The sequence below is a fragment of the Lissotriton vulgaris genome, chromosome 5, assembly GCF_964263255.1.
Source record: "Lissotriton vulgaris chromosome 5, aLisVul1.2, whole genome shotgun sequence".
NCBI classification, from domain to species: domain Eukaryota; kingdom Metazoa; phylum Chordata; class Amphibia; order Caudata; family Salamandridae; genus Lissotriton; species Lissotriton vulgaris.
This window is the reverse complement of record NC_141693.1, coordinates 861,509,959-861,527,010: the sequence shown is the minus strand read 5'-3', so window position 1 is coordinate 861,527,010 and position 17,052 is coordinate 861,509,959. Positions and strand designations below refer to the sequence as shown.

The following is a 17,052-nucleotide window of genomic DNA, read 5'->3' as shown; positions in this document are numbered from 1 at the left end:
ACACACAGGCGAGCGCATGCACACGCAGGCACACACATACAGGCACACAGACACTCGCTCACACACACACACCCCCCTCCCCCACAGTCACACACACGCACGCACACATACATACAAAGCCCGCCCGCCCCCGCACTCGCGCGCGCACATGCTTCCCCCCCCCCGCCCCCCCCCCCCGCTCAGCAACCCACTCACCGGCTTCCTTCGTGCGGCGGCTCTCCTCCGCTGCAGGGCCCGGCAGCAGGACTCTTCTTCCCTCCTTCGGCACAGGGGCGCGGGGTAGGCTCCTGCCTGCTCCGGTGCTCCAAACACGGCTCCGTCGAATCGCGGCTCTTCCGTGGGAGGCGGGGTAGGCTCCTGCCCTCCTACTTCCTGTTTCCTGTTGTCGCGCCGGCCTGCCTGACTTCCTGGTCGCAGGCCGGCAGAGTGACGGCGGTGATTTGCGGTATTTATTTATTTTTTTACATTGCTTTTGTGCCACTGTATGGAGCGCACAAGGACACTGGCATCTGTGCAGCGATATCTTAGAGATTTCATCTCCGGTGTGTGCGTAGCTTTTGGTGGTGCAGCGAAAATACTTCACTTTGGCACAAAGAAAGTTTGAGCGCACGGAAAACAACCACTTTCCCCTATAGGTATTGCATTTTTTTAAGCTGTACCAGTTATTGCCCCGTCCCCACACACCGTAGTATAACAATAAACACACTTGCAAGAACAAGTTATAATGTAAAGATGTAAGGCGCAAGGCACAGGCTCATATACGTGCGCGCCCACTGGGTTGGTCATCCTTCAAATGTTACTAAAATGATGGGGATTTATGAAATACAGCAGTTTGTGCCACTCTTTCACTTCTCTTTCGTTCTGTTTTTCCTTATGCTACACATACAGTGTATCTTGATTTAATTAAAGAGATATCGCTTATCACTTTCACTCGACATATAGATCTGTTGTAGCTTTGTTTTCCCGTTAATGCGTATTTCACTGGACACTGCTATGCTTTTTACGGCCCCTTCTTTTCAGCTTTAATTTATTTTATGCACATATGCAAGTGTCTCTTGATTTAATTACTCTTGCAAGCACAAGTTGTAATGTAAACATGTATGGTGCAAGGCACAGGCTCATATACAAGCGTGCCCACTGGGTTGTTCATCCTTCAAATGTTGGTAAAATGATGGGGATTTATAAAATACGGCAGCTTGTTTTTTTATGGTGCAGTTTTACTACGTGCAGCGTACCAACACCTCTCATGGATTAGCATCTGGCAATCCTTCTCTCTTACTTTCTACACATTGCCCACATTGCTTATACTCCCAACTGCATACCCACAATAAACAAAATTGTAATTGAGCTCCCACGAACAATGACTTCAATACTGGACCTGCGGTTCTAAACGTTTTGACTGTTCTGGACCTCCACTGAATCTTTAATAGTATCCAGAGCCTTTACTGAAAACCGGAGACCCTGACTGTCTCAATTGTAATGATTTCAACCACAAAACAACGTGCACAAATAAAGAAACAAGCATTAATCAAGCAAAAAACAAATGGTAAAATATTTAATTAAATTCCCATCCGGATTTATACATTTAAAGTTGAGCTTTAGAGTACTCACCCTACATGCAAATGCCTTGCATTAATGGCTGACTCACTCGCACTAACTATCACACTCTCACAGACTCTCCCTCTCTCACACTCTCACTGACACTCTCACAGACTCTCACTCTCTCACTGACACTCTCACTCACACTAACTCTCATTCTCACTGACTCACTCACACTGACTCTCTCACTCACACTGACTCTCACTCACACGGATTCTCTCACTCACACTGACTGACTCTCCCACTCACTGACTCACTCACTGTCCAGACTCTCACTGACCGACTCACCCACTCTCTCTCACTCTCACTCACTGACTCTCTCACTCACTGACTGACTCGCCCACTCATTCTCACTCACTGACTCACTCACTCACTCTCAACACATATTGCATTACAAATCGAATAGGTGTCACATTTGCGAAAGTTTAAGCTATTGACATTGTAAATGACAATGCTATTAATGTATCTATTTTCTAAACCAACACATAAATAAAAAATGTGTAATTTACAATGCCAATAGCTCAAACTTTCCTAATGCGAGACCTATTGCATTGCAAATGCTTGTTTGAAGGTGTAACCCATATGCCAAACTCTGAATCAGGCCCTAAATTATTCCCCTGAGCCATTCCTGCAAACCACATTTGTATAGGGTGCCATCTTTCTAATAAGCCATCAATGCAACAATACATTCTTTCAAGAAAAGATTCATCCAAAGAGCGATTAACTTGAACATCACTCCTTAAAAGAAACTGCTTATCCATATCTCAATGTATGAAAAGTGACAGATGCCCACAGTTAAATATCTCAGTTATTCGAAGATGTCATTGATTGATGGTTTTATCTTCCAAACTTCAATACTTCCATGCTTCTATCCATCCATGTTTACCCAAATGATAGCCTTCTTTGACAGGATGAATTTAAGGATCCAGTCACCCCAAACTAAATCCTACCAAAGAGCCATCATTGAAGGCATGTCTTTCGAAGAGATGCATATATAACATTAAATAACTCGCGTGGGCAGTACACAGAGATCACTGATGTTTAAGAGGGCATCTGTGAGTCTGTCTAACCATCGCCGAGGTGAATGGTTGGATTCAAAACACAACCAGACATTATGAAATAAATGGACCTTCTGGAATCCTTGCTGTTGATTGATGGCGATACAGGACTGGGTAAAGAGAAATCAGTTTTTGTTTCACACTAAAGGACCTAGATAAAAAGCTGGTACAGAGAACCCAACACATACTCAAGGAACGCATTAGTGTAATTTTTGATGAAACAAACCACTAAACCAACTCATCACTCTTAGTAACATATTTTAGTCCTAAATGGGTTATTTCACAAAAGGAGTAGTGCCTTAAAGTTGCTCCTATGCTGACTAAGCAACAAGAGTTTATGAAAAGTCTCAGAAATCGGAGCGATACCACGTGAGAATCTACTGTACATCTGTCAAATAATCCACACAGGTTCACTCTTTTTCTCCACCTGTTAGCACTTTCAGAGGTTGCTGATTGACTGTTACTTATGCCGGATAGCCAGTAGATGTGGGATATGGGAGTTGCTCTCCTCATCTTGCGGGTTGTGCTGGTGATGGGAAGTGATGTGTGTACTTGCACTTGTAGTATGGTGTCTGGAGCCAAAAATCAGGCTCTCCCACTGGGATATAAAAGGGTTGTGGTGTATCTTCCTATGTGAATGTTCTGTTAAGCTGAGAGGTTTGTTTTTTCATGTTCTGTTTGTTTTCTATTAATGGAGTAAATGCTTGTGTCTTGCACTATTCCTTCTATTGTTAAGGAGGGACATGTGTTGCATCGTATGCTTTAGTATGTTTGTGTACTTCTCTCAGCAACAATATGTGATGATGCATGATGGGTGCAGGGAAGAAAGTTATCACACAGCTGTGCCACCCTGAATTTTTACTTTCTACGGCCCTACACTGTTGTTTTCCCCCCTCAGGTGAATTAACAATCTGTGGGTCCACCGAGAATGCGCCACAGTTTCTTTGACTTTCCCCAGAATCACACCAGGCCTTCCTGGCCAAAGGGTGCACCAAGAAGTGTAACCCCACTCATAATAGAAGGTGACTACTGCCAACTTGATCTGACTTTTTAGAGACTGATGATTGGCGAGACCTAAATCACTAGTTCAGGTAAACATGGCTTTTTACATGTAGTTCAGGAAGTGATGGTTTACCACTGTCTTCGCTCCCCCCATTCAGGTAAAATCTACTCAGATCTATATAATGGGGATTCTGAGTTTTACATATTTGTGTACTGAGGACCTCATTTACAATGAGGCTGCGCCACCGGTGCATCACTTTTTGCGACACTCTGGTGGCGCAGGGGCCTGCTTCATATATGCCAGGTAGCACTGAGCCACTTTGCATGGCTTAATATGGCCTTGTAAATATCCTTCCTTTTAACACAGTTTTCTACATTAAAGGGGCATGCAATGGGTGTTGCTGGGGGTTCTCGCAGCAACACCCATGACTTTTTGACACTTCCCCTGATTCTCGAGGAATCGTAACTCTAAAGCATAAGGGAGGTGCAACGAGGAGAAATAGCTTTATTTCACCTCATTTTTCCCTTTTCTCTGTGTGTTGCATTCTGCAGCACATATAGAAAGAGGAAAACGCCTCTTGTGATTGTTTTTGTGAAGTAAGGGAAATCTTCCTGCACAAAAACAATCATCCCTCAACGCAGAAACCCTTGCACCATTGTGCAAGGATGCCTGCGTTGGCGCATGGCTGCCTTATTGTGCGCCTGAGCAGGGGGAAAGGACAGACAGGGGGAAAGGACAGAAGTGTGCCGCATCTGATAGATACGGTGCATTCCGTCCCTTTTCTGTTGCCGTAGGGCAGCGCAGCAGGAAGGCCTGTGTCACTGCCCTATGGCAAAGTCTTGTAAATAAGGCCTTGAGTGCTTGGGTTCATGGCAGGTACACTGACACCGCCTGCAGTTTAGCTGCTCCCTTTTGTGAGGTTATAATGTTTGCCGCTCAAAATAGTGGTTCCCTTGTGTTGTTTAACCACTTTATCTAGAGCATCCACTGGGCTGCCTGCAGCAGCTTCATCTATAAGAGGTCTGGTCTCTGGCTGAAGCATTGTTCCGCCCGAGAGCCCTGCCTGATACAGAAGACTGACCAAAATCCGCACTCCTGCCTGACACTTCCACCTGAAGAGCAGACCGGTGATAAGCTAATCCCTGTCATGATGTTTACTTTGTGTGAGACTCAGTTCACATTTTTTGGACACCTACCCCATCTCATTTGTGATGTCTGAAAGACTCTGGACACTTTAGGACCCTGACGCAGGGAGTCCGACCTGCATCCAGGGGTAGTAACATTTTCTTGATGAAAGGAGGTCTTCCCTTGCCCTTAGCTTCCTGAAAATTCCAACTATTTTATGGAAAATCCTTTCACACTGGGCCAGATTTTGAGTTGATATTCTTCTGGGCTATTGGAGAAGCTCTGCCCTGTCAGCACAGAGGCACATCTGACAATGATGAGGGCTCTGGGGTTCGGTAGTGCTTTTGGGACCTGCCGAGGACGAAGAGGATGTTGTAATGCTGGTGAATGGGGAGGAGATTAACCTTTCTCAGGCGGGCAAAGAGCAATGCAAAGTAATGAAGCCTTTGTGTTCCAGTTGGCCAGATCCAAACTCATAAGTCTTTATTTCGATTATCAAATCATAAAAGATCCAAACTCAATCCATCTGATTAGCAAGTGGGCCAAGAAATAACCACACCAGGTCATGTATCATCATTTAGCAGAGGATGTCTGACCCACACAGGGCTTTGATGGATTACATTGTTAAGTGACGATTTCCGCCATCATACAGAAAGCGTTCGAACATCTCTGTCGCTCTTCTTGGTCTGGAGAAATTTCAGTTTGTGAATAGGGCTGGACCCTAACATTAAATGACAGCTGGACAGTTGCCTTAGGGAAGAAGCAGCTCCAGCAGGTTCTCCAGGTTCGGTGGTCCCCCATCCCACTGAAAATTTGTATCACATGAAATAAGGGCCTCTGAAGTTTGCCCCCGCCCAGAAGAGCGACTGTAGTGGCTCCCCTATTTTTATTACTAATAGTCCTCTAGACTGTGTCTTTGAATTGCGAGACCAGTTGAACCAGTAAGTAGTCTCCCATTGAACTATGTCCAATGTCTCCCCTGTTACCAACCACCACAACTCCGACAATGTTGCCAACTAAACCCTGGAACTTTTATTGCCAGCCAGTTCTTTGGCACAAAAACCATTCTGGTTAATTGTATTGTTCACTATTTTAACAACCTCAGCTTTACAGTGAGTAAATAAAGATCTAGGTTCTAATTCTTAGAACAAGTGGTAAATCTGAATACACAGATATGTGTTTATACACATGCCGGTTTTACAACTTTCTTCAATTCACAAACCTTTCAGGGGTTTTTCTGGAAAGCTGCAACATTCCCGGTTTTCCGGAATACTTCTGGAAAAGTCATTTGACGTTTATTTTCGTATAGTTTGGCATTCGCCCAGTCCAGAATTGTGTGTGTGGGACAATTCTACATTGTTGAAAGTTAGTGCCTTTGTTCAATGGTACATTTTTTCCTTTTCTTTTTTTTCTAGAGCTTGAAAAAAATGTTCTATGTGGGGAGACCCCTCCACATAAACACTCACGAAGTTTGTGGATGTTATTTTCACCTTCCGACCCTGGAACAGGACTTACTACCTCTGCCAGAAAAAAATATTCGACCATTTCCAGGGTGGGAAATAATTGGAGGAAAGTTTGTTAGTGTTTACCAACACACATTTGTGAGCATTCACAAAGTTTCAAGATAGAACACAACTTTACACTGTCACTCCCCACCCCTTATATGGAACTTACTCCTACTTAATATTGTACACTAGTAAAACTACGAATGTGTGTTCATAAAACTACATTTTGGGCACACATGCCTTATGAATCGAACCTTTATTCTATTTAAAGATATACACATTTTACTATGCATTTTTTATTGTGTGAGATTAATGAGTCATACGGTATTTCTGATCTAAACCTACGACCGCCTCCTGAAATAAGCCTGACTGCTAGGCCTAACTATTTGCGAAGAGTCAAATGTACAAAGGGAACAACCTGGTGGTCTAAATGGATTGCAGTCATACATGGGGCCTTAGGACACCAGTGGTAAACAACTGTATGCATCACAGATACAGCATAGTGACCACCGGCTGCCTCCGGCCCAGAGAAAAGTCCTCCCAATGGAGTGATGTGCAAGAAGCAGAATACTTGGCAGGGCCGGCTCTAGGCTCATGGTGGCCCTGGGCAGGAAGCGTAGGTAGGGGGCCCGAAAGAGGGGGTCCGGGCTGGGCGGAGCGCGCAGGCCAGTAAAGAGGGGAGGGGGTCAGGGAGTTTAGAAGTGGAACAAATCCCTGCCAGGGGCCACCACGCAAATATGTATCCATCCTCAGAGGATTAATATATTAAGGATATATATTGGTGTGGTGGCCCCTGGGGTTTGGTGGCCCTGTGCAGGTGCACAGCTTCACATGCCTAGAGCCGGCCCTGTAGTTGGGAATGAGAGAGGGTCCGTTTCCTAGAGAGACAGCATGAAAGTATGCAGACATGGAGTAGCACAAATTGTGAAAGGTTTACAACTATGGGGCATATTATCAAGCCTGTGCGCTAAAATTATCGCCGCTTTATCGGCCGAAAACGGCCGATAAAGCGGCGATAATGGGCTTGATAATATGCTCTGTGGAATTCCAATCGAAGCCCATGTTAGATGTCTTCACATCTAACATGTGCTTCGATTGGAATTCGATAGAGCATATTATCAAGCCCATTATCGCCGCTTTATCGGCCGTTTTCGGCCGATAAAGCGGCGATAATTTTAGCGCACAGGCTTGATAATATGCCCCTATATTCTTCCACAGGTAAAACGAAGTATGCTCTGCAGTTCTATCTTGATAACAAAACATGGAGAAAAAAATGTGTTTTTTATCATTGTGATCCTATCCTCTTTGAAGGGGATAAGGTCCTGAGCCATGCTGCCTTTGGTGACATGTTGCCTTCACAGACTAAACCATAGAGCAAATTCTCCACCACCATTAGCTCTTGTCTCTCTGCTGCTTTTCCGACCTCTGGAGACATAAATGAAGCCGAAGGGCAGTACTGCGGATCAACTAGCACTTTTTGTGACTCAAATGTTCCATAGACCCACTCCAGATGAAGACAAAGACCCCCACAGGGATTTTCTGTACATAGCCTACCTTCATCTTCTCGACTCTAGCGATTTCATGCCGTTGACTTATATTTTGCAGTGGATTAGGTATTACCGAAACCCTTCCACGCAGCAGTGGAAAACCACCGAATTTCACAAGATTGGTTCCTGTGAAGCCCAAAGCCAATGCAGTAAAAGAGAATTGTTCATATTGGTCAGCCCAGGGCACCACAGGGAAATCACATATCAAAAGTGGGTATAGACGAGTGGACATAGTATGGGGTGTGCCTAGTAAGACGATGGCATAGGGAGACATATAACCATGTACAAAGAAAAAAACCAAGCACACCCAATCCATTGCATTTTGTCCGTCAATTTCCAATAGTCAATGTACCTCACATAGAGGAAAGGTGAAATTCAGCACTGATTGGCAAAGAGCATATGCTTTAGCAAGACATGCAAGACTGGAAAGATACCAAAGCCTTCAATAGAACACTGCATGTTATTGTCGAACACCAGTTTCGGCACACAAAAATAAGCTTGCACCTTATCATCATCATAAAATAATGATGCTTGCTACATAACACACTATTGAAGTAGGTGTTCTAGATAGAAACCGGGCAGAGGCATCTATGAAGTGCATGAGATCCAACCTAAGCATGGGCGAATTTTGCGAATCTCGCGTTCGCGAATTTTGCGGATTTGCGAACTCGCAATCCGCAAAATCCGCGAATTCTCGCGAATTTGCGGGGTTTTTTTTGTGTTTGCGCGGGTTTCTGCCAGTTCGCGAGGGTTTTGTACAATGTCGCAAATTGCGAACTTACCTGTCGGGTCGCAAGTTTCGCGAACTTGTTGTTTCTACGTGTCCAGCCTGTTTGGGACACTCTTCTTCATCACTGCCACTCTCTGTCACCACTGCCACTCTCTGACTACTCATGCCACCCTCTGGCCCACCCATGCCACCCTCTGTTTCATCACAGCACCCTCTGGTTGTCCAGTCAGTGTACATTATTGTGGCAACGCAAGCACACCTTCCCTGCCTCAAGTGACCTGAATTAATTTGGGGCTGATTAATGTGTCACAGAATATTTTTTTAGCTGGCACCTGCTTCCTTAGTGCTTCCTGATTAGTGAACTTTTGCACTTGCTAAGTGCTTTCATTGTTGCAAAATTAGTTACAACCCCTGCCCTGCCCCAACTGACAATAATGAATTAGGGGCTGATTAATGGATTTGAACTGCCAGCCTGGCTCCTGCTTGTCTCCCTTAGCTGTAATTCAGGACCTTTGTGGCATATGTGTAACTATTCTGAGGTTCAGAGCAGGGTCACATAATAGTTGCAACTGGCAACTGAACTCTGGAGGGGCCCCTCAGCAAGCACTACAGGAAATGGCTACTAATGATGAGCCTGAACTTTTGAACCTGGTAAGTAGTTTCAGTTTTGATTAGATCGTATTTCTGCAATTTTGCACTTATTCGCGGGGCGCGAAGTTGTACTGGGAAGCCGCGAACTCACGCGAACAGTGCGAGCAGTGCGAGCAAAATCCGCTGCTCACGGATTTGGCGGGAGATTCGCGAATCTCGCGGATTGCGAATTTCCCGAAAATCCGCAAAATCCGCGAGCGAAACGGATTTTCCGCCCACACCTAATCCAACCACATCAAGGTAAAAGAGCATATAAGGAATAGGAGGAAGACTTGATGAACAGAAAACTAAATTTTTCTAAATGGCAAAATATGCATCGGATCAAGGCATTTCCCCATAGGCACAGAAAGTTGCATAATTATTTCAATGATTTGCAAATGCAGAGCATTTGCTTTGGAATCCATTCCATCCAAACGTTAATCTGTCGGACAGGTGTTCTATCCCAAACTCAATTCTTTTTTAGTAGGAATCCATCTTAAAGTCTGTCTGTCCAAGGAGAAATGTATTTAACTTTAATGTACACAATTAACAATGCGTCTAAAATATAATCATTGCATATTCAATATTCAATACTTATAAAAATGTAAACTCTTGTCAAACGTAATGAATACAAACTTCCAGAGCACCGTCTCATCCTTCCAAACCATGTTCCATCCACTGAGCCAACCACCAAAAATTCAATCTTTCCACAGAGACATTCCAAAATCCATCCTTGCGGAAAACCATTCTTACAGAAACCATCACTTTGCAGTGAGGAAAGTCATTCAAATGAGAATGACTTATCCAAAAGTGCATTCTTCCAAACAGCAATCCATCAATATTTCATAAGAGGTGTGGCGCCGCAGCTAGGGCGACTGACTCCAGAATCTAGGGATCACGGTTCAATCCCCGGCACTATCGGCAGGTGAGCCCAGCACCATGTGACTCTGGGCAATAGCTTGCTTAATCTTCCCGACGACCCCCAGCGCCTAAAAACCCTTACGGGTGTTTGTGCGTTTTACAAATGTGGATTATATTTATTATTATAACAATTATTGATCAATGTAGGGCAACATTTTTTTCAACAGCTGCAGCTTATATTGTAACTTGTTTTATATTTCTGTTGCAGGGCGTTGAGCCTGAAAGGTTTCCAATTTTACAGCAGTCCATAAAAATGGATTACATCATCAAAGATCAAGACGGTGTCATCAACCCACTGTACGGAGGTAAGGAATCATCATTTTTCCACATCATATTAACACCAGTCCATGTAAGTTTACAATGCCCCATCAAACTTGATTGAGCCAATGCTTAATGATTTTTTTGTTTTTTGCAAAACAAAGATGCAGTTACTCATGGAAATGATCAAGTCACGCATACTCACTATGCGTTGCAGAGCTAGATGTACCATTAGGAAGCCTACATAATATTCTGAGCATCTGTGTAAAGCCCTAGAAATGAATGAAGAGCAAAAAAGTACAATCTGAGGCATCTTCATGAAATGTATCAGTTACACAGGTAGTAGGACAGTTTTGTAAAATAGATGCCTATTAAATATTTATAGTAATTGTAAACATGCACTCTTCATTGTTATTTTTCACAGCATTAATAGAGACGTACTACTCAAAGAGTAACAAAGCGTCAGATGTACTAAGACTCCATTCTAGAATATGGTCATACATTGCGTATTGACTTAACAAATGTAATCATATTTTACACTCCTAGGTCCATACTAATAGGTCGTTTCACAACACATCAATTGTAGGGGTTTTGCAGAATGATCTTCCTCATTAATATTCATTAGGCAGGTCTCAATTTGCGACCCCCTGTGATTGGCTGCAATCATAGGGAAGGTGGACTTCGAGGGTCAGCAGACCAGCATCCCTGTGCCTGCATTCTAAAACGGAAAATATATATTTTTTAAAGCAGCTTATGTTCACCTTAAAGGAACTGATGTTTATTTTTTTTTAAGTTTTTGATTCTGTTTTGGAAACTTTAAGGGTTAGCAGACAGTGGTCCACTGTCTACTCCCCCTGAATTTACCGCCTCGATTCACAAAGGGGAGAGTGTCCAAAGGGAATTTCCCTTTTGCGACTTAGTTAAAACCCTAATTTGGGAATTTGGTAACTGACCAGTGGTTTATGACCAGACTTATGGTAACAAACCATTGATACATAACATACCGACTTGCAGATTAGAAGGAATGCCCCATACATGCCCCTTCTAGTACTTTAGAAAACCTTGTGACTGTGAAAATCACAGGATTTACAACCTCAAATCCCTTAGCACTTCTGGGCATAGGCTCTTTTGCATCTCCTATTGATGTAGATGTGTGATGTGCGGGTGACAATCTGACAGGCAGTAACAGTAATGACATTTTCGATGATCTCCTAAAGGTGAACATGTTTGGTTATTGTTGAAGAACCAGAGAAAGTTTGTTCCAGTTCCCAGAAGGAAACCAGAGAATAATACTGAATAGCGGTAGCACCTATCACATTAGCTTGCTCACCCTACCATCTTCTGCTTTAACATATTCTTTCTTCATTTTCACCCACTGCGTTCTGTGGTGATGACGAGGTGACATGGTGTAACTCTATGAAACTCTGAAACTAAATAAATAGCTGTGCGCCATCATCACACTAATGGAGAGGGATCCTCTCACTGGACACTAAGTGCTGCAACGGCTCCATACAAATGTCAAGTAATATCAGAAATAAGAGTCAGACCCGTGGAACTCGAATTTGCATGGCTGATGAGTCTGACTAACTCTCCTCCGCTTGAACCATCTTCGCTCTACCACTCAGAATAAAGGATGACCACATCAGTGCAGAGCGATCAATGCCCTACAGGAATGCCTCATCACTGGCAGCCACGGTCGGTGGTGGGAGTACCTGCAGGGCGGTGACTTAGGGAGGGGGAAGGGCTGGGTGGGGGGTAGTATTGTATGGATTACGGAGCTTAACTGGTAAGTAAACATATAAATTAATAAAACAAATTGACACCCAATGTCTTGGGTCTAGTTCGAGCTATATAAAACTCTAAATAAAAAAAAAAATTAAAGTAGGGACAAGCTTATTTTTTAAGTACTTGAGGAAAGACAGAAGAGTAACGGAGCAAATATGCTCCAGGTCCCAGGGCTGACTTCTAAGAAATCTCAAACAGTAGACCAGATTTGTTAGTACCGCAGACTATGAAGAAAATAAAAACAGGCAGCCAAAAAGCAATGACTTCTGTGAATAGAAATGATAAAACCAATGCAGGCATTTGGTCCAAAGCTGAGGTTGTGAGTTTCTTAGGTTGCAGAAGTAACATAAAGGTATCATCAAACAGTAGGGGGGACACGGCCTGAAGTAAAATGGCGCCTGAATTTAAGGAAGTAGAGATTGCTTTTCCACAACATTCAACCTGATGGAAGAAATTTCAGAGAAAGTATAATGGCTTTGAGACTACTTTAAAGATGTCCTCATTTGTCGAGGGTCATTTTGCAGGGATATATCGGTTGCCAGTCGGGAGGACGTGTTATTTTGCAGTTAAGGGATTCATAAGGATAGCTACAGATTGAACATCTCTGCATTTGCTGTGATTGGATTTGTAAAGCACTGTGCAGGGATGCTTTCATTTCCTATATATGGTTGGGTAAATGTACACTCTGTGAAATTGATATCTGCACTTTAAAGTTGTACTGGTTCCTTCAGCCTGGGAGCTGTAAAACGATCCCTTCAGTTACTACAGATGGATGTGTGATGGTTGCACACACTGTGGGTTGGAAAGTGATGTTTATGGTAATGAGCGCCAGTAAGTGGAGCATAATGTATATTATTTCTACGATACAAGGGTATTATACTTGTAAGAGTGAAGATGTGCAAACTCAGGGAACGACAATTAAGTGCTCAAATGATATATATGGAATCAAAGTCCTATCATGTGGCGTAGATGGAAGTGTACAGTGAATCGGATGCATATCTTCCATTATTATAATTAGAACAAACATTTTTCTCATAACGTTGCAGTTAAATGTTTTCTCCAATTGCAAAAATACCTTTTCTTTGACAAATAACTTTGAGCTTAGACTTTCAATTTGATGAAAGTTTTGATCCAACACGTTCTAATATTCTTGGGATATATGCAAAGAATTTAGTGATTGCGATTACCTACTTGGAATGGTTTGCGCGTTGCAATTAGAAAATTGCAGTTCCTAATCTACAAAAATGTACAAGTGGCAAATAGTGATTCCTAATGGGGTCACAACAGATCTACCTCCTTAATACTAATGAGGTAGGTTGCAATTTGCGACCTATCAGGAATTGCAGCCATCACAGTGGCGGTGGCGGTGGCCTGCTGGGTTCAGCATACCAACATGTCTGGGATTGCTTTTTAATTAAGGCAAGTTTTTTTTTTTAATACATCCCATTTTCCTTAAAGGAAAATGGGGGTGCATGTTTGAAGTTTTTTTTAAATACATCCCATTTTATTTTCCTTAAAGGAAAATGGGATGCATTTTTGAAGTTTTTTTTAAATACATCCCATTTTCCTTAAAGGAAAATGGGATTTTTTTAAAAATACATCCCATTTTCCTTAAAGGAAAATGGGATGCATTTTTGAAAAATGAATTAAACGTTTAAGTTGCATTTTTTAAGAGTAGGAAGATGTCCCTTTGACCACTACCTGCTCTTAAAATATATTTGTTTCAACATTCACAAAGGGGAAGGGGTTCCATGGGAACCTCTTCCCAATTACAAATCGTTACTACTTTCCTTGAGGAGTGGGTAAAAAACGAATGTTTTATGACTGTATTTCGGTTGTAAAACATTCGTACACAGCACTGCAATTCAGTATTTGGAAGGGACGCCCTAAACATGCCCCTTCCAAATACCGGATCGCTAAACACAAATTGGGATTTGGTAACGTTTGTAGTAAATAAAGTATTACCCTGTCATAATTTCTATAAATAAACAAAGGGTCATGCATAAAATGAGAGGCAGAGTCCGTGATGTCCGATTCAAAAGGGCTTTATTTCAATAACTCGAGTTAGGGGAGAATCGGTTCCATCACCACTAAGGTTCAGGAAGGGTCTTCTAAACTTTATTCACAGAGTACAATATTTATACATTCAATTTTGTGCATAGGGAGGAGCGCTCCAGGCAGAGCAAGCGAAAGAGAGATAAGAACATGTGGGCGTTCACTTGAGGAGTCATAGGTGAGTCATAGGTGGGTGGATACATGGAGGGGGGTTGCATGGCCAGCTGGAACTTTTCCCTACTTGTGTGCGCAACTTGATCATGACGTGCAACTGACGTGTAACTGGGGGGAGCTGACTTTCGGTCTGGTAGGGAGGCCTTCAGTGTCAGGGCGACCAGCACGTCTGGTATTATCTGATATCTTAAGTCCGGGGATGTATTATCTGAAGCAAAGGTCGCTCATCACCAAGAGCCAGTGTGGGCATCTATTTCGTTCATTGCGTGGGGGCCTTGAGCTTTCTACGGACGCGAGCTCTGCAAATCACTTAAACGGAGACAGAAAGGCTAGGCCCTATCTCTGCAGACGGGTTCTGTTTACCTCCTTCACCAGGCAGGAATGTGATTCTGTAGAGCAAGCAGATAACTGTTGTGCACAATACTGTCTTGGCACCCCGTGCTGGGCTTCTCTCGGCTTAGCCAAAAGTATGCGAGGTCAGGGATACGTAGCTGCAGCCCTCAGAGTGTCTGGAGGCATGAAACCTCAATTCGGGGACTGGCTGAGCCACAGAAATGGAGAAATGGGTTCTTCGCGATATATTAAAAGTGCACAATGCAAACACATGGGCCACATGGGACTCAGTGCAAAATTAACGTTTCATTTATGGGAGACTTGGTGATGTGGGACGTAAATGCAGAGGCATCATTGTTGCAGGCCACAGAGGGAAAATGCATGGGTGACATGCACGTACACTAAACGTTGGGGTACACGCAGGGGACATATTGGCCATGTAAAATTTCTTTTTTTCTCACGTTACCAAGGGCCATATGTATCAAGCCTTTTTTGATTCGCAAAGGCCGAAATTCGCCGAATTTCGGCCTTTGCGAATCGCAAAAGGCCTTTTTGCATGTTTTGGTATGTATGAAATATTCGCAAAATAAGGAATAGCAAAGATTTGCGATTCCTTATTTTGCCATAGCATTTAAGGAATCGCAATTTTGCAATTCCTTGAATGCTATGTATGTAGCATTTTTGGGCTGCGAATTATGGTTAAGAATTCGCAAATTACCACCAACTTGTAGTTGATGGTAGCTTGCGAATTCTTCTAAAAATGCACAATTTGGCATTTTTTAAGGTGGCATGTGATGCACACACATGCCCATAGGGCATGTATGTGCGCCATATGCACACTCATGTACATTTCAGGGGTGCAGCAGGGTGTCTTTGAGACACCCCTGCACCCTTGAAATAATTCTCAAATTGCGATTAGCAAATTGCGAATTCGCAATTTGAGAATTATTTCACAATCATTCCTATGGGCCTCCTGGCCCATAGGAATGCATTGGAAATTATTCCTTAATTGCGAATTCGCAAAATGCGAATTCGCAAATATGGAAGATTAAGGAATCGCTAAAAAAAAGCGAATTTCTTCATACATACCATTTTGCGATTCCTTAAAAATCGCTATTTAGGAATCGCAAAAGGGTTTGTTGATACATATGGCCCCAAATCACAATTTGTGCTCTGTACAAATGGAAAAGCATTTTTGCGGTCGATAACGGCCTGATTCTGACAATCAGGTTAATTACGACATCAAAAATGCTTTTTTGAATATGCCCGCTAATTCTCTGAATTCCTTCCAATGGGTAAAAGCCTTGCTCATACATAATGGACTCACTGACAATTAATAGGTGTCTATTTTTCAGTCCATGGTAAGATATTGTGTGGACATTTGTATACCACTAAATATCCTTGACAAGGTACTAAAGAACTTTGTGGACTAGAAGCATGCTACTCCTTATAATGGTCACAATATTACAGACTTTGTCTGCTGAATAAAATTACCGTTTGTCATGATGCTCATCTAACATTTGTAATGCAATTTGTAATCAATCTATCATTTTATTTGTCATGACATTTTTTATGCACGAGTGACGCTTGCTAATGAATGGACAGACTTGTCCGAAAGTCTATGTATGTATCTATATGTATGTATTTGTATTATTTGTGGACAGCACGTGGCTACAAGAGAGTTACAACTGTCTCTATGCAAACCTAATATGGATGATGTTCTTTGTCAATAAGTAGCATGCAAAGTGATTTTGAACACTAGGATTTATTCTGTTTTTTTATACTGAGTGACATTATTCATACTGAAAATTTTACTTTTCTGTGTTTGCAATTGCTGGGTACATTGTTTCACATGATTCAAACTAGACCGTTGTTGAGACAAATATTATTATTACAGCTCTTCTGTTAGGATTTTTTTTCTGTTCCATGATCACTGAGGATCATATAATTCTCTTACAACATCAAAATTTAGAGATTTTACATCAACGTTGTTGCCCATCATGTCTGTAATTGCTTTTAATACAGCAAACTTTTTTTTAATGCAGCCCATTTTTTGAAGGAAAACAGGATTGGTTTAAAAAAGCAAGCATTTACAATGCAACGGTTTCGCCTTTGTGAAAGTTAGAGCTATTGGCATTGTAAATGACAAATTTTGGTTTTGAAAACAGATAAATAAATGGCATTGTCATTTACAATGCCAATAGCTTAATCTCTCACAAATGCAAGACCTATTGCATTTGCACACACACACAGAGCACAAACACACACAGAGAAATGGGGGGGGACGAGGAGCAAAACCAAGGCCCAAGTGATTGGTTCTTTCTGAAAT

The 17,052-nt window shown here is 42.5% G+C and overlaps 1 protein-coding gene across 1 annotated transcript in view; it reads left to right on the top strand.

Moving 5' to 3' along the window:
* LOC147711712 (uncharacterized) overlaps positions 1-17,052 on the top strand; it is a 251,462-nt gene that overhangs the window by 111,743 nt on the left and 122,667 nt on the right. Inside the window, exon 7 of the mRNA XM_086922427.1 lies at positions 10,327-10,423. Within this exon, the coding sequence (XP_086778553.1) occupies positions 10,327-10,423 (97 nt within the window). The remainder of the gene's footprint in view (positions 1-10,326; positions 10,424-17,052) is intronic.